At 42.3% G+C, this 25,286-nt stretch overlaps 1 protein-coding gene across 1 annotated transcript in view; it reads right to left on the bottom strand.

The window, feature by feature from the left end:
* Positions 1-350: 350 nt before the first annotated feature.
* LOC143808712 (cytochrome P450 2C5-like) overlaps positions 351-25,286 on the bottom strand; it is a 29,896-nt gene continuing 4,960 nt past the window's right edge. Inside the window, exons 3-9 of the mRNA XM_077291642.1 lie at positions 24,950-25,099; positions 18,731-18,891; positions 15,678-15,854; positions 13,536-13,677; positions 5,725-5,909; positions 1,002-1,143; positions 351-886 (exon numbers count right to left, since the gene is read on the bottom strand). Of these exons, the coding sequence (XP_077147757.1) occupies positions 708-886; positions 1,002-1,143; positions 5,725-5,909; positions 13,536-13,677; positions 15,678-15,854; positions 18,731-18,891; positions 24,950-25,099 (1,136 nt within the window). The 3' untranslated portion in view covers positions 351-707. The remainder of the gene's footprint in view (positions 887-1,001; positions 1,144-5,724; positions 5,910-13,535; positions 13,678-15,677; positions 15,855-18,730; positions 18,892-24,949; positions 25,100-25,286) is intronic.

The raw sequence follows: 25,286 nt of genomic DNA, 5'->3' as shown, positions 1-25,286 counted from the left end.
AAATATCGGAACGTAATAGTGAGCGATCCTGGATGGTTCCCAGGGTCTGAAGGAGAGGAAACTCTCCTTCAGGCCCTGGGATCCATATTCATGTAAAAAATAAAGAATAAAAATAAAAAATATGGATATACTCACCCCTCCGACGAGCCCTGGCTGTCACCGCTGCAAGAGTCTGCCTCCGTTCCTAAGAATGCAGAGAGTAAAGGACCTTCGATGACGTCGCGGTCATGTGAGCGGTCACATGAGCGGTCACGCGACCAATCACAAGACCGCGACGTCATCGCAGGTCCTACACTCACTGCATTCTTAGGAACGGAGGCTGCCGGTTGCACCGCTGAGAGCCAGGGGCCGTCGGTGGGTGAGTGTATCCATATTTTTTAATTTTATTCTTTATTTTTTACATGAATATGGATCCCGATCCCGATTCCCGATATCGCAAAAATATTGGAACTCGGTATCGGAATTCTGATACAGCGAATATCGTCCGATACCCGATATTTGCAGTATCAGAATGCTCAACACTATTCATGACTTATCTTCCTTAAAAGTATTTTTGTTTCTGAAAAGGAAGGAACAAAATGTAATTTTTGGTGCCCAGCGATTCAACCCCATTTCCCTACTAACAATAAACAGTGGAAAAGGGCCATTGTGATGGGTAAATGCAATCTTCTAAACATAGATTGGGCATCCACAGGGTAGGCTGTCCATTAGTAGTGAGGAATAGCACAGATATCATGTTCCTGTGGGCGTAAGGTGAAGCCAACCTCAGCAGTGAGATCCAGCTTTGCTCCGAGAGGAGCCTTAAATGTGAAGTTCTGAAGCAGCTTTGTAAAGAAGAGGAAAAGCTCCATTTTAGCCAAGTTCTCTCCTGCACAACTTCTCTTCCCTACAAAAATAAATGAGCATAGATTAAATATAAGCCATGGAGAGTGCTTGTTTTTGAAAGTGAAAGCCTTGGTGGTGTTGAAATGTCCACCATACTTTTGTTTAAGAAGACTTACCCGCAGAGAATGGTAAGAAGGCCTCATTTTTGACAAAATTTCCATCTGAATCCAGAAAATGTTGAGGGTAAAAGTCATCAGGTTTCTTGAAGTACTTGTCATCTCGTAGGACAGATGTCAGTGATGGTATTACGTGAGTTCCCTGCAAATATTCATTCATGAACTCATGAATTATTCTCCATGCTGAGATTCACTTAACATAGGGCAGAGCCCCCATCAATAATATCTGAACCTCATATGAGCACATGTTTAGACCTCTATAAGCCTCTGTAGCGCCCGCATCTGTGCCTGCAGTCCCTCACTCGCTGCAGAGACATTAGCGTACTCACCGCTGAGGCTCCTGTCCTGCTCCTTCCTGGGGTGCGTGCACTCCTGGCAGGTCTCCAGACACTGTGCTTAGAGGGCGCAAACACTCCCTCTTTCTCAAAGGGGCAGCGCGCGTTCCTCTAAAGTGTCCCCAGCCAATAGCTGGAGGTCTCTTACTATTTTAAATGCCTCCTCCAACATGGAGATGCCTGTGCTATGTTGTGAGTTTGTTCCTAACATGCTTGTCAGTTCTCAGGTCCTAGTACTTGCATCTCAGCCTGCTGCACCTGCCAGTGCTTCCTTCAACGGCAGCAGAGCCAGCTGCACCCGCGAGGTCTAACCATGCCCCCAGCACTGATTGGCAATTTTCTGTGTATAATCGCATAACGTTCCCAATCGGTGGTGTGGATGGGATAATACACAGCTCAGCATTTTGAGCTCTTCCAGATCTGCTGTAGAGAAAACTGTGACTCTACCATAACTGCAGCGCCCAGTAAGCTAAACAATACATTGCTGGAATCAGGGTTTTGTCCCTACATTTTGCTGCTGTCAGATTACAAAAACCTGTGGACTCATTCACTTTAAACTGCTTTAATGGGTTTGATGCAACATTATCTAAGAAAGGTGTGTAGAATATACAGTGTGAAAAAGTGTTTGTCCCTTCCTGGTTTCCTATTCTTTTGCATGTTTGTCACACTTAAATGTTTCAGATCACTAAACAAATTTAAATATTAGACAAAGATAACACAAGTAAACACGACATTCAGTTTTATAAATGAAGGTCTATATTATTAAGGAAAAAAATTACAACCCTATTGGTCTCTGTGAGAAAAAAATGATTGTTCTCCCTTTAAAACATAAATTAACTGTGATTTATCACTTCTTTCGGAAGCTGAGTTCAAATTCAAATTCCCTAGCCACACGCAGGCCTGATTACTGCATCACCTGTTCCCAATCAAGAAACCACTTAAATGGGACCTGCCTGAGAAAGTAAAGTAGACTAAAAGATACTTAAAGCTAAACATCATACCGCAATCCAAAGAAAATAATTCTGGAACAAATGAAAAACATAATAATTGAGATATATCAGTCTGGGAAATGTTATAAAACCATTACTTAATATTTCGGACTCAAGCGAACCACAGTAAGAGCCATTATCCACAAATGGCAAAAACATGGAACGATGGTGAACCTTCACATTAGTGACTGACCAACCAAAATTACCCCAAGAGTACAGCAATGACTCATCCATGAGATCACAAAAGACCCCACATCAACAACCAATGAACTGCAGCCTTACTTGCCTCACTTAAGATCAGTGTTCGAGACTTCACCATAAGAAAGAAACTTGGCAAAAATGTCCTGTATGGCAGAGTTCCAAGACGAAAACCACTCCTGAGCAATAAGAACATAAAGTCTCATCTCAGTTTTGCAAAAAAAAAAGGCAAAAAAGGCAAAAAAAATTACTTGCCACTCAATATTTGAAAAAAAAAGATTCCTTCTTTATTGTACATCCAGACTAAATAAATTAAATTAAATGTTTTCGGTCTGTCATAGGGCCTTTTTTCTTTTTTATGTATACTCTAGTTTTCTCCAATAAGGAAATTCTGATGAAGGTCCTATAACGGACCGAAAATGTTTAATTTAATTTGTTTGTTCTGGATGTACAATAAAGAAGGATTCAATATTTTTCAACTATTGAGTGCCAAGTAATTTTTTTGCCTAATTGTAAGGGTTAGACACTCGACTTGAGCACCACCAGCAGTATTATTCCAGAGTGCCATTTTATTTATTTCCTTCCTCACTAGTGTTGAGCATTCCGATACCGCAAGTATCGGGTATCGGCCGATACTTGCTGTATCGGAATTCCGATACCGAGTTCCGATACTTTTGTGGTATCGGGAATCGGTATCGGAACCATATTCATGTGTAAAATAAAGAATTAAAATAAAAAATATGGATATACTCACCTCTCCGGTGGCCCCTGGATCTTACCGCTGTAACCGGGAGCTTCCGTTCCTAAGAATGAGGCATGAAGGGCCTTCGATAACGTTGCGGCTTCTGATTGGTCGCGTGACCGCTCATGTGACCGCTCACACGACCAATCAGAAGCCACAATGTCAGCTGCGACGTCATCGAAGGTCCTTCACTGGCTCATTCTTAGGAACGGAGGCTCCCGGTTACAGCGGTAAGGTCCAGGGGCTGCCGGAGAGGTGAGTATATCCATATATATCCATATACTCACCTCTCTGGCGGCCCCTGGACCTTACCGCTGTAACCGGGAGCCTCCGTTCCTAAGATTGAGCCCGTGAAGGACCTTCGATGATGTCGCGGCTGACGTCGCGGCTTCTGATTGGTCGCGTGAGCGGTCACATGAGCGGTCACGCGACCAATCAGAAGCCGCGACATCATCGAAGGCCCTTCACGCGCTCATTCTTAGGAACGGAGGCTCCCGGTTACAGCGGTAAGATCCAGGGGCCACCGGAGAGGTGAGTATATCTATATTTTTTATTTTAATTCTTTATTTTACAAATGAATATGGATCCCAGGGCCTGAAGGAGAGTTTCCTCTCCTTCAGACCTTGGGAACCATTCCGATACTTTGCGTCCCATTGAAATGCATTGGTATCCGGTATTGGTATCGGCGATATCCGATATTTTTCGGGTATCGGCCGATACTATCCGATACCGATACCTTCAAGTATCGTACGGTATTGCTCAACACTATTCCTCACCTTAGTTTTGCCAGAAAACATTTAGGTGATCCCAAAGACTTTTGGAAGAATAAAGAATATTCTGTGGATATGCTAGACAAATGTTGAACTTTTGGAAGATATGTACCCCATTACATCTGGCATAGTACTAACACAGCATTACAGAAAAGGAACATCATACTAACAGTAAAATATGGTGGTGGTAGTGTGATGGTCTGGGGCTGTTTTGCTGCTTCAGGACCTGGAAGACTTGTTATGGTAAATGGAACCACAAATTCTACTGTCTACCATAAAATCCTGAAGCAGAATGTCCAGCAAGTCCACCTCTGAATGGCTTAAGCAAAACAAAATTAAGACTTTGAGGTGGCTTAGTCAAAATCCTGACCTTAATCCAATTGAGATTCTGTGGCATGACCTTAAAAAGGTGGTTCATGTTCTAAAACTTTCCAAGGTGGCTGAATTACAACAATTCCCCAAAGGTGAGTAGGTCAAGATTCCTCCAGAGCAAAGTAAAAGAGCAATTGCCAGTTATTGCAAATGCTTGATTGCAGTTGTTGCTGCTAAGGATGGCCCAATCAGTTATTAGGTTTAGGGGGCAATCACTTTTTCACACAGGGCCCTGTAGGTTTGGATTTCTTTTCTTTTTTTTTATATGTTTATTTGTGTTATCTTTGTCTAATACTTAAATGTGTTTTGTGATCGGAAACATTTAAATGTGACAAACATGGGAAAGAATAGGAAATCAGGAAGGGGCAAACGTTTTTTCACACAACTGTGTCTCCTTCACAAGGAAGTAACCTTTTTTTCTCCTGCCTCTTTTAGCTGGTTACTTCGAGTCATGTTTTAAGGCTCTTTAAGGAGTCAAACAGTAACTACAGGATAGTCAACTATTTGAGGCACCAGAAGGACTTGGAGATAAATCTATGATTTTGCCAGTATCTAGCTCTATATTGTGCCCATATGTATGCATTAAAGGGAACCTGTCACCCCCCCCAGTCGTTTATAACTAAAAGAGCCATCTTGTGCAGCACTAATGCTGCATTCTGACAAGGTGGCTCTTTTAGTTATTGTTCGCTGCACTGCAGAAATAATCGCTTTTGAATTTGGTCTCTCATACCTTCAAATTGTCTGGGAGGCAGGTCTTTCCCCCCTCATCCAGACACAACACAGCCGTCACTCTGAGAGAAGGGCGCCGCCTCCTCGGCGTTATTCAGTTGTCCAGACACCTGCGCGGTCATATTCTGCCTTGGGCATGCGCAGTTCACGCTGCCCGACAACTGACATCACTTGATGTCTTGTTTACTGCGCCTGTGTGCACGCACCGCCCGAGATCCCGCGCGTGCACGCAGGTGCAGTAAACAAGGCGGTTCCCTTGTGACGGCTTTGTTGTGTCTGGATGAGGGGGGAAAGACCTGCCTCCCGGAGGATTTGAAGGTATGAGAGACTAAATTCACAAGTGATTATTTCTGCAGTGCAACGAACAATAACTAAAAGAGCCACCTTGTCAGAACGCAGCATTAGTGCTGCACAAGATGGCTCTTTTAGTTACAAACGCCTGGGGGGTGACAGATTCCCCTGAAGTTCTATATAGATTACGTCTTTTGATATTTTTAAATACATGAAAAGGTCCTATGGACCATAGAAGAACATAAAGTTTCATGAATCAAGATGCTACAAGTAAAAATTATTTTTTTAACTACTTACTTTTGGCAGGAAGAAGCCCTTCAGGGTGACATCTTGAGTGGTCTGATGTGGCACATTGGTTGGCACAAGATTGGCAAATCTCTGAATTTCGTGGATTACAGCGTCTGTGTATGGCATTTGTTTGCGATGTATCATCTGAGGCTCGGCTGAACCAATGACTGTTTCAATTTCTTTTTGGACATTTCCTGTTATTAAAGTAAGAATTATCTTTAATATCACCAAGTCTTAGCTAGCACTATTTTAGGCTGTGGTTAAACAGTGACTTCAGCAGTGACACCTGTTGCGTGACCAAAGTTCACCAAGTGTCGTTACAACATTGCAGTGCAAAACAAGTGAATAGAGTCACATTGCGACCACTAGGATCCTGAGAGTACAACAAGTCGTAAAAAGTCCAACCTCATTAGATTTTTGTGACTTGCTTGGCGTAGTCATAGTACCCCGGGGTTCGCACTTGTATTGCGCTGTGATGTAGCATCATCACCTAGCAAACTTTGCCTACAAAATAGTCTTACTCTGTCTTATAAAGCTCCAGATTCCCAACTTCCCTTCGTTAAATCTTAAAGGTAAATTTAAAAAAAATCTGTTTGTTTGCAGCTACTACAATGGGAGCTTACTAGCTTACTGCATATCGATTCATTCCTGAATTTCTGGAGATATGAATCCCTTTAAAAATGCATCCAATTTTAGGTTTTACACTTTTTTTTCCTCTCAGCAAAGCCATATGACACCTTATTTTTTGTGGGATATGTTGCAGTTTTTAATAACAACATTTGCTCTTCCACATAATGTACAAATAAAAACAAGAAAAAAATATAAACGCAATGAAATAGTTTAAAAAAAAATATATAATTTTAGAATTTTTTTTCTTTTTCACATCAATGGTGTTCAATGTCTGGTAAAACAAACTTGGCAAAATGATACTGCAGCTCGGTACAATTACAGTGATACCAAATTTATCAGACTTTTTTTTATTAGTTTAGTAGATTACAAAAGTTTGGTAATCTGCAAAAACAAAAGAAGATTTAGTGTTAACATTGGGCACATGCTTCATTTTCCGTGAATTATTTTATGATCATTAGAGATGAATGAATCTTTTCAAATTTGAATTTGCCAATTTTGCCAAATTTTCCCCCCCAAAATTCATTTGCGGTGAATACATTTTTATGCATTTCAATACTGAAATGCTTGCAATTGCTCATGAAGTATACTTCATGGGAAGAGGAGAGAAGTCCCATAAGAGCTTACACCCTACAGGAGAAAGAGGATCCCGCTGGCCATAAGACTTTACACTCTATAGGAGAGAAAAAGACAGAAGACCCCACTGATTAGAGCTTACATTCTACAGAAGAGAGAAAGTTACCCAGCAACTCTGGAAATGGAAAACAACTCTACAATCTGTGATCCACTGGAAACCGCTGGTTTGTGATGACCCAGTACTGACCACCACTGTTATGGTTTCCAATGGCAAGGAAACATCAGAAGCATAGAATAAACGGACAAGCTCTCGGGTGATGGAAACTAGAGCTGACCGCGATGCTAAACCTACACACCACACTAGAAGTAGCCAGGGGGCATTCCTGCGTTGTCTCTAGATGCCGCGCGCCAGCCGGAGAACTAACTACCCCTGGTAGAAGAAAACACAGTCCTGGCTTGCCTCCAGAGAATGTCCCCACAGGAGATAGCAGCCCCCCACATATAATAACGGTGAGAGCAGATGAAAAGACACACGTAGTATGAAAGCAGATTTAGCACAGAGAGGCCCGCTAACTAAATAGCAGAAAGATACAACAGAGGACTTCGCGGTCAGCTGCAAAACCCTTCAAAACACCATCCTGAAATTACCTTAACTCATGTGACAACTCATGCCACTGGAGTGGTAATTTCAGCCCAACAAGAGCTTCCAGCTGCAGAGATTCACATAAGTGCAAACTGGACAAAACATACAAAAATAGACTTAAGGACTAAAGTGTCCAACTTAGCTGAGCGAAAAATGGGAGCAGGAACATGCAACAGAATCACTCTGGATACATTGATGGCCAGCATTAGAATGACTGAGGAGCAAGGTTAAATAGGATACTCCCACATCCTGATAGGAACAGGTGAACTGAAGGCAAAGCTTACAGGACACCAGTACCACAAGAGACCACCGGGGGAGCCCACGAACCGAATCACAACAGTACCCCCCCCTTAAGGAGGGGGCACCGAACCCTCACAAGAACCACCAGGGCGATCTGGATGAGCCCTATGAAAGGCATGGACCAAATCAGAAGCATGAACATCAGAAGCTGTAACCCAAGAATTATCCTCTTGACCGTAGCCCTTCCATTTCACCAGATATTGAAGTCTCCATCTGGAAACACGGGAGTCCAAGATTTTCTCCACCACGTACTCCAATTCACCCTCAACCAGCACAGGAGCAGGAGGCTCAACAGAAGGCACAAGTGGTACCTCATACCTCCGCAATAATGACCGATGGAAGACATTATGGATAGCAAAGGATGCTGGGAGGTCCAAACGAAAAGACACAGGGTTAAGAATTTCCAAAATCTTATAAGGACCGATGAACCGAGGCTTAAACTTAGGAGAAGAGACCCTCATAGGGACAAAACGGGAGGACAATCACACCAAGTCCCCAACACGAAGACGAGGACTAACACGACGATGGCGATTAGCAAAACGCTGAGTCTTCTCCTGGGACAACTCCAAATTGTCCACCACCTGCCCCCAAATACGATGCAACCTATCCACCATGGTATCCACTCCAGGACAATCCGAAGACTCCACCTGACCAGATGAAAAACGAGGATGGAACCCTGAATTGCAAAAGAAAGGGGAGACCAAAGTGGCAGAACTGGCCCGATTATTAAGGGCAAACTCAGCCAACGGCAAAAAGGAGACCCAGTCATCCTGATCAGCAGACACGAAACACCTCAAATAAGTCTCCAAGGTCTGATTAGTACGTTCCGTCTGGCCATTTGTCTGGGGATGAAATGCAGACGAAAAAGACAAATCAATGCCCATCCTGGCACAAAACGCCCGCCAAAATCTGGACACAAACTGGGATCCCCTGTCGGAAACGATATTCTCCGGAATACCATGCAGCCAAACCACATTCTGAAAAAACAGGGGCACCAACTCAGATGAGGAAGGCAGCTTGGGCAAGGGCACCAAATGAACCATCTTAGAAAAGCGGTCACACACCACCCAAATGACGGACATCTTCTGAGAAACAGGGAGATCAGAAATAAAATCCATAGAGATGTGTGTCCAAGGCCTCTTAGGAACAGGCAAGGGCAACAACAACCCACTAGCCCGAGAACAACAAGGCTTGGCCCGAGCACAAACATCGCAAGACTGCACAAAAGTGCGCACGTCCCGAGACAGGGAAGGCCACCAGAAGGACCTAGCCACCAAATCTCTGGTACCAAAAATTCCCGGATGACCTGCCAACGCAGAAGAATGAACCTCCGAGATGACTCTATTGGTCCACTCATCCGGCACAAACAATCTACCAGGCGGACAACGATCAGGCCGATCCGCCTGAAACTCTTGTAAAGCACGTCGCAGGTCTGGGAAGACAGCAGACAATATCACCCCATCTTTAAGTATACCCGTAGGTTTAGAATCACCAGGGGAATCAGGTTCAAAACTCCTAGAAAGGGCATCCGCCTTCACATTCTTAGTACCTGGCAGATAAGAAACCACAAAATTAAACCGGGAGAAAAACAACGACCAGCGCGCCTGTCTAGGATTCAGACGTCTGGCCGACTCAAGATAAATCAAATTTTTGTGATCAGTCAAGACCACCACCTGATGTTTAGCACCCTCAAGCCAATGACGCCACTCCTCGAATGCCCACTTCATCGCCAAAAGCTCCCGATTACCGACGTCATAATTTCGCTCGGCGGGCGAAAATTTTCGAGAAAAGAACGCACAAGGTCTCATCACTGAACAATCTGAACTTTTCTGCGACAAAACCGCCCCCGCTCCGATCTCGGAAGCATCAACTTCCACCTGAAAAGGAAGAGAAACATCAGGCTGGCACAACACCGGAGCAGAAGAAAAATGGCGCTTAAGCTCCCGAAAGGCCTCCACAGCAGCAGGAGACCAATCTGCAACATCAGCACCCTTTTTAGTCAAATCAGTCAAAGGCCTGACAATGCTAGAAAAACCAGTTATGAATCGACGATAAAAGTTAGCAAAGCCCAAAAATTTCTGAAGGCCCTTAAGAGAAGTCGGTTGCGTCCAGTCACAAATAGCCCGAACCTTCACAGGATCCATCTCAATAGAAGAGGGGGAAAAAATGTACCCCAAAAAAGAAATCTTCTGAACCCCAAAAACACACTTTGAACCTTTAACAAACAGAGAATTGGTCCGCAAAACCTGAAAAACCCTCCTAACTTGTTGAACATGAGATTCCCAGTCATCCGAAAAAATCAAGATATCGTCCAAATACACAATCATAAATTTATCCAGATATTCACGGAAAATATTGTGCATAAAAGACTGAAAGACCGAAGGGGCATTTGACAGACCAAAAGGCATCACCAAATACTCAAAATGGCCCTCGGGCGTATTAAATGCGGTTTTCCACTCATCCCCCTGCTTAATTCGCACCAAATTATACGCACCGCGAAGATCAATCTTAGAGAACCACTTCGCCCCCTCAATGCGAGCAAATAAATCTGTCAGCAATGGCAAAGGATATTGATACTTGACTGTGATCTTATTCAAGAGTCTATAATCAATACAAGGTCTCAAAAAACCATCACTTTTAGCTACGAAAAAGAACCCCGCTCCAAGAGGAGACGAAGAAGGACGAATATGTCCCTTTTCCAAGGACTCCCTAATATACTCTCGCATGGCAGCATGTTCAGGTACAGACAGATTGAATAGACGACCCTTAGGAAATTTACTGCCAGGGATCAAATCTATGGCGCAATCGCAATCTCTGTGAGGAGGAAGAGAATTAAGAGTAGATTCCTCAAAAACCTCACGATAATCAGACAAAAACTCAGGAATTTCAGAGGGAATAGATGAAGCAATGGAGACCAAAGGTGTGTCCCCATGATTTCCCTGACATCCCCAGCTTAGTACCGACATTGTTTTCCAGTCAAGGACTGGGTTATGAGTTTGCAACCATGGCAATCCCAGCACCAACACATCATGTAGATTATACAGTACAAGGAAGCGAATCACCTCTTGATGGTCTGGAGTCATACGCATAGTCACTTGTGTCCAGTATTGTGGTTTATTACTAGCCAATGGTGTAGAATCAATACCCTTTAAAGGTATAGGAACTTCCAGAGGCTCTAGATCAAACCCACAGCGCCTGGCAAAGGACCAATCCATAAGACTCAAAGCGGCGCCAGAATCCACATACGCATCCGCAACAATAGAAGATAACGAACAAATTAGAGTTACAGACAAAATAAACTTGGACTGCAAAGTGCCAATAGCAGGGGATTTATCAACTTTCTTTGTTCGTTTAGAGCATGCTGATATAACATGAGTAGAATTTCCACAATAGAAGCACAAATGATTTTTGCGCCTGTAAATCTGTCGTTCGCTTCTGGACAGAAAGCTATCACATTGCATACTCTGTGGTGCCTCTTCAGAAGACACCGCCAACTGGTGCACAGGTTTGCGTTCCCGTAAACGCCGATCAATCTGAATTGCCATTGTCATGGACTCATTCAGACCAGTAGGCGCAGGAAACCCCACCATGACGTCTTTTACAGCATCAGAGAGACCTTCTCTGAAAATTGCCGCCAGAGCGCACTCATTCCACTGAGTAAGCACAGACCATTTTCGAAATTTTTGGCAATATATTTCGGCTTCATCTTGCCCCTGAGAGAGGGCTATTATGGCTTTCTCAGCCTGAATCTCCAAATTTGGTTCCTCATAAAGCAACCCCAAAGCCAGAAAAAACGCATCCACATTGAGCAACGCAGGATCCCCTGGTGCCAATGAAAATGCCCAATTTTGGGGGTCACCCCGCAGTAAAGAAATAACAATTTTTACTTGCTGGGCAGGATCTCTAGCAGAATGAGATCTCAGCGAAAGAAACAATTTACAATTGTATTTAAAATTTAGAAAACAAGATCGATCTCCAGAAAAAAACTCCGGTATAGGAATTTTAGGTTCAGACCGAGGAGCATGTAACAAAAAATCTTGTATATTCTGAACTTTAGAGGCAAGATTATTCAAATTGGTAGCCAGACTCTGGGGATCCATATTTCAACAGATAAAGTCTGAGCCATTCAGGGGTTAAGAGGAGAGGAAAACAGGAGACTGCAATTAGAGCTGGAGTGCAACTTCAGAGGAAGGAAAAAAAAAAAAAAAAAGGTTTCACACAGTTCCTTTTCTCTCCTGCTTCAGCCTATAGATTAAATATTTTGGGCTGGCCATACTGTTAGGTTTCCAATGGCAAGGAAACATCAGAAGCATAGAATAAACGGACAAGCTCTCGGGTGATGGAAACTAGAGCTGACCGCGATGCTAAACCTACACACCACACTAGAAGTAGCCAGGGGGCATTCCTGCGTTGTCTCTAGATGCCGCGCGCCAGCCGGAGAACTAACTACCCCTGGTAGAAGAAAACACAGTCCTGGCTTGCCTCCAGAGAATGTCCCCACAGGAGATAGCAGCCCCCCACATATAATAACGGTGAGAGCAGATGAAAAGACACACGTAGTATGAAAGCAGATTTAGCACAGAGAGGCCCGCTAACTAAATAGCAGAAAGATACAACAGAGGACTTCGAGGTCAGCTGCAAAACCCTTCAAAACACCATCCTGAAATTACCTTAACTCATGTGACAACTCATGCCACTGGAGTGGTAATTTCAGCCCAACAAGAGCTTCCAGCTGCAGAGATTCACATAAGTGCAAACTGGACAAAACATACAAAAATAGACTTAAGGACTAAAGTGTCCAACTTAGCTGAGCGAAAACTGGGAGCAGGAACATGCAACAGAATCACTCTGGATACATTGATGGCCAGCATTAGAATGACTGAGGAGCAAGGTTAAATAGGATACTCCCACATCCTGATAGGAACAGGTGAACTGAAGGCAAAGCTTACAGGACACCAGTACCACAAGAGACCACCGGGGGAGCCCACGAACCGAATCACAACACACCACTGTACAAGGTAGGTATGATAAGAACATTATGGGGAGGCCCACACAGCAAGTCAAAATGATGTTAGCCTGGTCTGTGACATTTAAGCAGTGTGGGAAATTGTGTTGGCCAAGGATTTTTTGGAAACCGCTAATCGAACCTGAAAATGGTCAAATTCACGTGAACCCAGCAAATTCGAATTTCAAAAGGTCTGCTCATCTCTAGTAGCCAACTGTCAAGATTTGGCCCAGTTTTGAAAAATATGGGTCAACAAGGTAAATATTGAGTCTTTGCAAGAACTTGATATATTTGTCAACGGAAATGTAAAAGATTATGAAAAACTAACAGCTGTGCTTCATTAACAATAGAAACATCTCACTAAAAGATCTAAGTTCACTGAAGAATCAAACTGACACCTAAATTTTTGTTAGGTAGCAGTTTTAGTCTCTGCTGTATGAATCTGTCCACTCCTGTACCCTAGTTGTACAGCAGCTTCTGCATCCTGAACTGCACAGACTTTTCAGAAATCCGTGAGACATCTAAGGGTCTGTAACATGCAAAACAGTCATTTGCAAGTAAATGTATATTTTATGTAAATTTAAGGAAATAAAAGGAAATATAAGGTTAGACACAACTGCATGAATATTTCTATTTTAATTGAAATAAGCAATAGTCATATCTCCTTACTTTGAATTTCAGGATATTTCATCATCAGTAGAAAAGCCCATTTCAGGGTTGTAGAAGTCGTCTCCATTCCAGCCGCGAACAAGTCAGCTACAACAGATGTTAAGTTTTCATCGTGAAAATATAACTCAGGATTTGGTTTTTCCTGAAATGCGGAAAATATTAAATTTATGTAATAGGGAACAGTAGAGACAAATAGGAAAAACAACAGGCATATTGGATCAAAGTAAATCTTCAACTTTTATAATTGTGTAATTTGCATAGTGGATCTTCTACCAATTTGAGCATGTTAAACTAGTTACATAATGAAATAATGACTTCATAGCTGAATAAAATGTATTTTTTTTATTTCCCATTATAATTTATCATAATATCAAAAGGGCATTACCAGAAATTCTTTTCTCTTTGTGTAGACTTTTTCCCCTGCAGGATATTGACCAATCCTAATCTGGAGGTGTCATGCAAGTGGAAGATGGACACACCTCCAGAAAGTCAGAATAACATGTTTTCTCCTGTGAGGACAGGCAGCCATGCTCTCCTTTGTAATCTCTGCATCTACCGGATCAGAGGTCAGTATGATTACTCCTTCAGCCTTCATCTCACTGTATGTGGTGAGAAGTAGTGCTGTGTTGTGTGATTCCAAACACCACTGCAACTCTCCTCTCACACTGATGTCAGTTCAGCTTTATAACCCTTCACGCACACTGACTGCCGTGAGATTAAATATGGAAGTATTTGTAATGAGGTTTAACTCTGCTCTATGATACACAATGGATGCAGAAATCTGGGCTGACAGCAGAGTTGTCTATCATCACAAATCTTGCAGGAGAAAGCATGTTCTTCTGACTTCTCACTTTCTGGGCACGTGTTCTTTGTTCCTCCACCTCCTGCTTATGATTGGTGCATGGCAAGCTAGGAAAACAGTACAAGCCCTCAGAGAAGATTCATTACTAATACCCCATTGGACTTATCATAAATTACAACCTAAATATTATTATTATGTTATAAACTAACATCTCCGCAACAGCGATGAGAAAAAAACAATTTCCTCAACTTTGCAGCCACTGTTCAATAATGTTCGCCAGTTTAACCTTCTAAAACTGGGGAAACGTCTTTTTTAAATTGAAGAGACTGGAGAAAGCTCAAGATGATGCAATTAAAGGCAGATGCCAGCTGTATAACTCAGCTAGCATCTGCCTGGTATGAAGCACGCTTTGCTCATCTACCTGAATCATACAGAGGTTCGTGACAAAAATTATGTCTAAGGGGTTATGAACAACAAGTCTTTGTGGCATCATAGAACCCACCTATAGCATCAAGTTGTACAGAAACAGAGCTCTAAAAAACAGTTACTAGGGCTCATCTATGACAGCAAGGTGAGAAAATTACACAGGAAACTGAAGTGGTGCCTAACAATAATGCTCCATAGACCAAATTCACACATCTGTAAAACATGGATGGTGCTTGGACCACAATGGCCAACCTCAGTGCAGGGATCTCCTGACCTGGGCTAACTGCCTCATTGAAATAAATAAGTCAGTTAGGTCAGGAAAGGCGACCTGCTAGTTGTCCTTGTGCTGCAAACCGAACATACGCCATGTTTCTCGAAAATGTAAATTCGACCATAAAGGCATTTTAAAAAATGATTTAATTGTACTATAAATTGAATGTTGGTTTCTCTGGGCTTAAAACACTCTTAGGCACCAATTCATCAAAGTTTTTATGCCAGATAGCTAGTGAAAACCACACAAAAAAATCACATTTTTGATTAATGTGAAATTGCAGAACAATATTGATATTTGCATGCCTTTTATCAGGCTGCTCAGTCAAAATAAGGAGAGCTGTGGAAGAGCCAGGGCAGGAACGTCCCAGCCACATATTTCTGTCAATTTCTACAAAAGTGGTGCAGTTTTTTACTCTCTGACTAACGTAGCATATCTGGCATGGCGCATGGAGGCACACGTCACTGATAAAATGCTCCAAATTGAGTGTTGAGCATCTTTTAATAAACTCAGTTCATATTATTCCGTCAAGCCCTTCATTGACGTTGAACATACCAGTCTTAATGAATCGGGGCCTTTTATCTACCCCTTCTCCATACATCTTACATGACCAGTATTAATAAAAATCTTTTTTTTTCTTTACCTCTTTTTGCTTGACCAGAAAAGACTTTATAAAACAACTTTGGTCATTGACATCCAGTTTTTTCCTTTGTTTTGTGAAGATCTCTTTAATAAAGGAATGTAATTCATGAGTGTTCTGTTGGACAGATTTGTGAGTCCCAGGAATCCAGCGCATCAGTGATGGAAATGCGTTGTACAACTGGAAGGAAATACATACGAAGTCATTGTATATAGGAGTATATTTGTCTGTACAAACTCATCATTATTACATACAGTGCATTCACGTCAAATCCCTCACTGCAAAAGGTGTTGAGTAGAGATGAGTGAACCTTTTAAGGTTTGGCTCGGTTTGATTCGCCAAACGTTTAGATGTTCGATGAACAGTTTGACGACTTTACCCAAACCCCAATAATTTCACTGAGCTGCCAAACCAAATACACAACACCTTAAGGGGTGACAAAAAGCTTCCCAATCAGCTAAAATTAGGGGCAGACACCATGAAAAGTGGCATCAATTGAATCGTAGTAGAAATTTGCAAATTGCACAGCAGTCAGCCAATGGCCATGCATGAGGTATCAGGGTCTGGGCCAACATTACAGCTTTGATTTGAAGTTTCAATGAAGACCTGGCGGTTAAGGGAGTGGTGTAAGCTTTATTTGCTGGGAGTGCTGATACCTCATGCAACAGTTCCAATTTTTTTTCCAGCCACACTCAGATGGCACAAATATCAACTGCATACTTAGCCTGCATATTTTCGGGCACTCGTCAGTGCAATCCACCTGCGGCTGTTAACATGTTAAATGCCACTATCAAAGTCCGACAGCTGCTTTTAACATGGCCACGCCAGAAGCATATCATTGGCTCTGCTCATCAGCGCCCCTGTCACATGATCGTGGAGCTCCAATGGATTGGAATGACAACCCAGGTTCTGCATTAGAGCCCTGTTGTTGTCATTGCCGATCTACTATGAGAATCACCCCATGACAGGCATTCATGCAGTTGAGCATTTCTGCTACTCATACCAGGGATGAAGCCCCTATATGTGCAGCACAAGCAATCAGACGATCGCAACTTCAAATCTCCTAAGGAGACTATTGAAAGAAGTAAAAAGTAGAAAAAAAATGTTTTTAAAAATATAAAAAAAGAAAAATAAACAAGGTCTAACCCTTCTTTGCCCCATTCAAAGTAAAACAAAAAAATACACGTGTGGAATCGCCACGTTCAGAAATGTCCGATCTATCAAAATACAAAAAGAATTAATCCGATCAGTAAACAGCGCAATAAGAAAAAAATCAAAATGCCAGAAATACCGTGTTTTGGTCACCACAACATTGCAACAACAGGCGATCAAAACATTGCATCTACCAAAAAGTGGTGTCAATAAAAACATAAGCTTGGCATAAAAACAATAAGTCCTCTCCCAGTAAAAGATCCAAAAAAATTGAAAAGCTACGGGTCCCAAAAAATGTAGCCTTTTTTTTTTTTTTACAAAGTTTGGATTTTTTTCCACCGCTTAAATAAAAAAGAACCAATACATGTTTGGTATCTGAAAACTCGTAATGACTTGGAGAATCCTAATGGAAGGTCAGTTTTAGCATTTAGTGAACATGGTGTGGTAGATCGGTTCACTCGGCTGCACACGGAGGAAGACACAGGTACACTGTGGTTTTAAGAACTTCCTTTGGATTGATATAGGCAGCATAAATCAAGGTGCGGTAAAGAAAATACAGCCCTCTGTGCAAAACAGGAGAACAAAACAAAATGGTGGAAGCACAAGCACTGTCCTTCTGTGAGCGGGGTTCTTTGCACTCACGGCTGGCAGAACACACACTGTTCAGCTTCACAAGTCCATGCAACACTTTCCTGAAGTGCTCTTTCAGGAAAGGCGCATACTTTGAACACTGAAAGCTCTTTCTTTCTGCCATTTAAGCCTAGACCATGTGACTCCTCAACCACATGACTGATTACATGATTGTGACACCGCCCAGGTTCTTTCAGCTCACAGTGGTGTTGGCCCGATAGGTGGAGATATGGGAGGACATTCTCCCACCCACTTTATGAATGTCCCTCTAAAAACCAGCCCATAACATACATTAACTTAACCCTCATAACACTTACAGCGCTGGAGGAAATAAAACTCTGGATTTTATATCACTGACGCCATTAAGTGTAGTGAAACATATCTCCCCTCTATTATATTACCAGTGACTCTTTCACAATGGTAAAAAAAACCCTCAAAAAACAATTGTGGAATTGCACTTTTTTCCAATTTCATTGCACTTGGAATATTTGTTCCTGTTTTTTAGTACACTGAATGCTAAAATCAATGGTTTAATTCAAAAGTACAACTTGTCTCACAAAAAACAAGCCCTCACATGGCCATATTGATGGAAAAATAAAAAAAACTTTATTGCTCTAGGGAGAAAGGGAGCAAAAATGCAAAAATGGAAAATTCCAAGGTGGTGAAGGTGTTAAGCCTTTATCTCTGCAGTTATTCTCACCTAGTAGTCTTCTTCAAAGTGACACAGTTGCCCAGGATTATGGCTGTCTGGGAAGTTATCTTCCAACACAACCTATTCCATCTATGCTTTATGCATGGGTTTGTACCCATCACTAAGTGGTGACATTTCTGTCTATGTCAGTGAGTCCTTATGACCGTAACGTCAATGTCTTTCTGAAAATGTCAATCCCAGTCGTTCTCCAGGATTATTGATTTTTTCATTCAAAATCACTGGCTTACCCCTTGTCAAAATATTAATGAAAGATTTACGGTATCTACCAACCTCTGGTCCTGTGCTGGCTCTGAGCCGTTGCCACCAATCTTAGTTGCAAAGCTGCAGTGGTCTCATCAAGACTACAGAGTATGTGACCACTGCACCAAGTGACTGGCTCAATGCTCATGGTGAGGAAGAGTAAAATTGACTTGAATCATAAAAATGAGTGATGATGTCGCAATAGCAGCCTAGTATGTTCTATATTGCAAAAACACCGACCGCTCACCACTCAACGTATCCATGTCAACTTTGGTTCCATGGACTACATTATCATAAAATATCATGATAAAAATAAACCTACCAAGGCCATGGGGCTACCAATAATCTTGGCATTTTCCATTACTAATTTCAAAAGTCTGTGAAGTTTTTGGTCATCATAGTCAAAGCGATGGCCGAATAATATGGATACAATGATATTACAGACGGCAGTGTTCATTATCATGGTGTTGTTGAAGGGTTCACCTAAAGAAACAGAAAAACATACTGTAAGAAAATGTTTAGGCTGAATTTATTGTCGAGACTAAATACAGAAAATGTATAAAAGCAATAAAGAATAGAGTATAAAGGGAACCTGTCACTAACAAAAATGCTATTTACCTGCAGATATACTGGTGACCTTGTAAATCATGGTAGGCTGGTGTATAGGAAACACAGCTATAAGAAGAATAAGGAATTTCATCCTCCCTGCAAATTGCCTCTTCAGAGAGGAACAGGACTGGAACTCTATGGCACCTCCGGTTGGAAGTAGAGATCCTACATGTGACTATTGACACTTTAACGTGTCTTGTAATATGACTTGAGGGTCAACTAGTAGTATTGCTGCTTACAACAGGTGGCGCTATAGAGTTCAAGTCCTCTTCCTCTCTGAAGAGGCAATTTGCATATTACATTTCCCAGAGGAGCATTGCTCGGCGGAAAAGACTCCTTTCCTTGGCATGCCAGAGCAGGTATGTTATTCTCCACAAAGAGAAAAGTTGCCCATTGATCCTCCCTGCAGACGCTCACTTCCAATTGCTGAGGTGGTGCATGGAGCTGTAAATGTCACCAATCACTAAACAGTCAGCAGGTTGTTATTACTTTTCTGCACATTGACTGACAGTCGGCTCTGTCGCTTCAGTGCAGTGTATGTGAGCAGAGAAGGCTGTCAATCAAAGTAGAGCGAAAGTGATAACAACCTGCAGACCGTGCAATGAGTAGTGACTATTATAGCTGCCAGCACCACCCCAATGACTGGAAGTGAGTGGCTGCAGGAAGGATCAATGGGTAACGTTTCTCTATTTACCTGCAAATTACCCGTATATGTGTAGACTTGAAAATAACATTTTTGGAAGGTGACATATTCACTTTAATAGTTATATTTATGAACAAAGGAAGCAAAATAATAATAGTTATATTCATGATAAAGGGTGAGTAGTAACCTGAAATGCGTCAATGGTGCATATCATGTAACTTGCATCACTGATTCTGTTTTATCCTGTACTGACTACTGAGCACTTTTGGTGAATAAAAAAAGTTTGCTCACAAGTTTGTTGAGCTAGATTTTCTCCTGTTTATGTGGCAATATTATTATTTGGTATATAGGAGCAGTATAATAGCAGTTATATTCTTGCGCATAGGAGCAGTATTATAGTAGTTATATTCTGAACATAGGAGCAGTATTATAGTAGTTATATTCTTGAACATAGGAGCAGTATTATAGTAGTTATATTCTTGTACATAGGGGCAGTATTATAGTAGTTATATTCTTGTACATAGGAGCAGTATTATAGTAGTTATATTCTTGTACATGGGGGCAGTATTATAGTAGTTATATTCTTGTAGATAGGAGCAGTATTATAGTAGTTATATTCTTGTATATAGGGGCAGTATTATAGTAGTTATATTCTTGTACATAGGGGCAGTATTATAGTAGTTATATTCTTGTATATAGGGGCAGTATTATAGTAGTTATATTCTTGTACATAGGGGGCAGTATTATAGTAGTTATATTCTTGTACATAGGGGGCAGTATTATAGTAGTTATATTCTTGTACATAGGGGGCAGTATTATAGTAGTTATATTCTTGTACATAGGAGCAGTATTATAGTAGTTATATTCTTGTACATAGGAGCAGTATTATAGTAGTTATATTCTTGTACATAGGAGCAGTATTATAGTAGTTATATTCTTGTACATAGGGGACAGTATTATAGTAGTTATATTCTTGTACATAGAAGCAGTATTATAGTAGTTATATTCTTGTACATAAGGGACAGTATTATAGCAGTTATATTCTTGTACATAGGAGCAGTATTATAGTAGTTATATTCTTGTACATAGGAGCAGTATTATAGTAGTTATAATCTTGTACATAGGGGACAGTATTATAGTAGTTATATTCCTGTACATAGAAGCAGTATTATAGTAGATATATTCTTGTACATAGGGGACAGTATTATAGCAGTTATATTCTTGTATATAGGGGCAGAATTATAGTAGTTATATAATTGTACATAGGAGCAGTATTACAGTAGTTATATTCTTGTACATAGGAGCATTATTATATTAGTTATATTCTTGTACATTGGAGCAGTATTACAGTAGTTATATTCTTGTACATAGGATACTGTTGCCAACAAATTATTTAATCTGCAAGAGGACTGGCAAATTTCTGCGAGATCCAGGCCTTGTTCATTTTCAGAAAAGTAAGCCGGTCAACGTTATCGGAGGATAGTCGCATGCGACGGTCTGTTAGTACACCACCTGCGGCACTAAAAACGCGTTCCAATAATACACTAGCAGCAGGGCAATCCAGCACCTCCAATGTATACTGGCTAAACTCTGGCCATGTATCCAGCTTAGAGACCCAAAACTTGAAGGGGGAAGAGCCGTCTGGGAGAACACTAAGAGGGCAAGACATGTAGTCTGTCACCATCTGACGGAAACATTGCCTCCTGCTGACTGGAGCCGTCTGTGATGGTGTAGACATTTGTAGCAGGGACACAAAATTTTGCACATTTGGGCCATGCTGCTTCTGCTCCCTCTTTGTGCAGAGCTTCCTCCACTGCCTCGATGCATTGAGCTGCTTTGTAAAGCACTAGCAACACTGCTCTCGGTTGGAATGGAGAACATGATGGAATTCACCAGTGTGTCTTGGTACTCCCGCATTTTACGCTCCTGGTTCAACGGTGTTATGAGGCTTTGTAAGTTGTCCGAATAGTGAAGATCTAGGAGGGTGTACACCCAATAATCAGCCGTGTTGAGAATGTGGGAGATGCAGCGGTCGTTTCTCCGGCACTGCAGCATGAAATCAAACATGTGCTGCAGACTGCCAACTGGCCAAGAAACGCTGTCCCCTGCTTGAGGCGTCATCTCTGCATCACCCCACCCTCGCTCTACATACTGACTACTAGAGCATTGTGTACCTCCCTCCTCTGGACAGATGTCTTCTTCCTCCATTGACTCCTCCTCATCCTCCTCACAAAGTGTCCCCTGCCTAGGCCTTTGTGAGGAACCACGTTGCGCAGACTGTACAGAAGCAGATGGCATTTGTGACTCCTCATCCTCCACCTCTTCCACAAACTCCTCCCTTAGTGCTTGCAGTGTTTTTTCAAGCAGGCAGATAAGGGATAGTCATGCTGACTAGTGCATCATCTGCTCTCGCTATCTGCGTGGAATCATCAAAGGCATGCAAAACGTGGCAGATGTCCTTCATAGAGGCCCACTCAGAGGTGGTGAAGTGTGAACGGCGCGCAGTGTGACTTGTTTGCGTCAGATGCAGCAGGTACTCCATTACTGCTGCCTGCTGCTCACACAATCTCTCCAACATATGTAGCATTGAATTCCACCTGGTGGGTAGGTCACATATGATGCAATGTTCCGGAAGGTGGAATCGGCGCTGCAGAGCTGCAATGCGCGATCTTCCCATGCTGGAACGCCGCTAATGAGCGCACTCTATGCGGACCTTGTGCAACAGTGCATCAAGATCCGGATAGCCCCTCAAAAAACTCTGCATGACCAAGCAGAGCACATGTGCCAGACATGGGATGTGAGTGAGGTTGCCTAGGCCCAGAGCTGCCACCAGATTTCGGCCATTGTCACACACTACCATGCCTGGCTGGAGATTCGCTGGCACAAAACACACATCGCTTTCCTGCTTGATGGCATTCTAGAGCTCCTGCGCTGTGTGGCTTCGATTCCCCAAAGAAATTAATTCCCATACGGCCTGTTGATGTTTGGCCACGGCTGTGCTCATATCGGTCGTAACAGGTAGACTGTGATGGCTCCTGCAGCGCTGATTCAGAGGAACTGGAGTATAAGGAGGAGTCAATGTGTACAGACTGGACTCCTGCAATCCTTGGAGTTGGCAGAACATGTACAGTGCCACTCTCAAGATCTTTACCCAGCTCCAAAACATTTACCAAATAGGCAGTGAGGGAAAGATATCGTCCCTGTCCATGGTTACTGCTCCATGCATCGGTGGTCAGGTGGACCTTGCTACTGATGGCGTTTAGTAGCGCATGTTTAATTTTTACCTCCACATGCTTTTTCAGGGCAGGGACAGCTTGCCTGCTGAAATAAAAGCAACTGGGCACGTTGTATTGTGGGACTGCCAATGCCATGAAGTTACGGAAGGTGTCAGTCTCCATCAGCCTGAATGAGAGCATTTCAAGGGACAGTAGTTTTGCAATGCCAGCATTCAGAGCATGTGCTCAGGGGTGGTTTGCCGAGTATGGGTGCCTTTTCTCCCATGCCTGTGCTACCGATGGCTGTAGACTGGTGTAGAGACAGATGGGTGCTCTTCAGTGCTCTGGACCTGAGAGGATCTGGAAATAATTGAAGTCAATGCGTTAGCTGCCATCCATCTGAAAGCATCTTCAAATTGTTCGTTCCGCAGCAGTGGGGTACGGCGAGCTCCTACAAAGCTGCGCATAAAGGACTGTTCCCTGGTAATGCTGAGTCACTGGTGCCCGCAGCAGGCACAGAATCCCCACGTCCTCTCCCTGCAGAAACTCCATGCCCACGACCACGTGCCTTACTCCCTGCCTTCTTCATCTTGGTAGACTAATAAAGATAGGCAGAAAAGTACTAAGGGCTTAGTGTGCTTATTCCTGAACAGCTGCTAACAGGTATAAGAAACACTAATTTTATAAAGTGTGGACTAGACTTTAATATGAGCTAATGTGGCCTACACAACTGTAAAGTGGAGTGTTTGGTGAACTTTATTAACTTTTTGTTTTTTTCACAAAAAGACACTGGATGTGCCCAAAGATGTAAAACCGATAGTTTCACAAACTTTTTGTAGCTATTACAATGCAGGAAGGTAACCTACAATGCAATAGATGAGGCTCCAAAAAATAGGCTTATACTAATCTGGCTGAGGCTGCAGGGCACAAGGCTGCAGAAAGGCTCCTCTATCTACTCCTATATAGTGTTTTCCAGCAATCTAGCTGGATACGGATGGAACCACACTAATAGGATAAATCAGGAAAAATGAGCTGCACTAATGGAAAAAAGGACAATGTATGAGGCAGTGACGCACGCTGAGCGGACTACAACCGGAGGTGGCTGCAGATCATACTACAGCATGAGCTGCACTCACACACAGAGACCTCGCAGACAGCCATGAACAGCGCTGCAGGGCAAAAGAAAGCTTCTCAATTCTCACACAGTGGTTGCTAAAGTAGCCTGGATAAAGCACAATAAAGCAAACCGCTAGCTCAAACTGTCCCTCAGAGTCAGAACAGCAGCGTCCTGTCCCTAAGTAAATTCACAGCAGAGTGAACCTACAGTATAATGGTGGCGACTTTTATAGCGCATCATGACATCATTTCAGCTGCCAATCACAGCCATGCCATTAGTTAACATGCCTAACATGCCTAACAGGATGTGCCCACACTTCTTAGGATCCTCATTGGCTGAATAAAATCAAACTGGCTCATTGCATTATGGGAACTTCCGATTCCGGTATTCGATATTGTAAAAGTATAGGAACTCCGATACCGCGAATATCGGCCGATACCCAATATTGAAGTATCGGAATGCTCAACACTAGTGGTGACGTGTTTCTATTATACTTTTCCTCTTATTGTTCCACTTCTGACTTTAGCTTACAAATACTGATGTGAAAAACTGACCAAATACTGACAATGTGAGCGTAGCCTCACTTCGGCGATGGAAAACGACTCTCTCTCTGCACTGGGAATTATCGATCTGTGATGTCCCAGGTATTGACCACCAGTGTACATGGTATGATAATCCACTAGATGTCATAGCTGCAGAGCATTATGAGGAGGCCAACGCAGCAACTCAAAGTGATGTTAGCCCATCCTCTGATGTTTAAGCAGTGTGGGAAATTGTGCCGGGTAAGGGTTTTTTCTTTTTGTGAACCGCAAATAAAATATTAAATTGTTCAAATTATCGTTAAACTGCAAATTTTAGAATATTTGTGTCAAACTCGGTTCTCCGTGCGTTAATGCGCTCGTTTCTACTCAGCACTGTACACACATAAAGTTCAGCATATTAACATTAATTTCTTACCTTTGTAGGACTTAAATAATGTCATTAAATAATTGATTTCCTCATTAATCTTGTCTTCTATGGTTCTTGTCCCCATACCGAAATCACGTAATGTGGAAAGAGTAAACCGTCGCATGGCTTTCCAGCTGTGTCCATTAGAGATGATAATACCTGAGAATTAGATATAATTTTTAGATTTTCTTCCTCTGCTGAAACTAGCATGCCATTCCTCCTTCTTCAAAGATGGCCTTCGTGGTGGCATTGGGATAATTAGTTTAAACATACCATTGATAATCCAAAGACTTTTTTTTTTCTTACTTTTTGTTTTTTTTGTGAAAAATAAATATATAGTAGAAGC

Source organism: Ranitomeya variabilis, chromosome 2 (assembly GCF_051348905.1).
Source record: "Ranitomeya variabilis isolate aRanVar5 chromosome 2, aRanVar5.hap1, whole genome shotgun sequence".
NCBI lineage: Eukaryota > Metazoa > Chordata > Amphibia > Anura > Dendrobatidae > Ranitomeya > Ranitomeya variabilis.
This window is presented reverse-complemented; position numbering and strand designations above follow the sequence as displayed.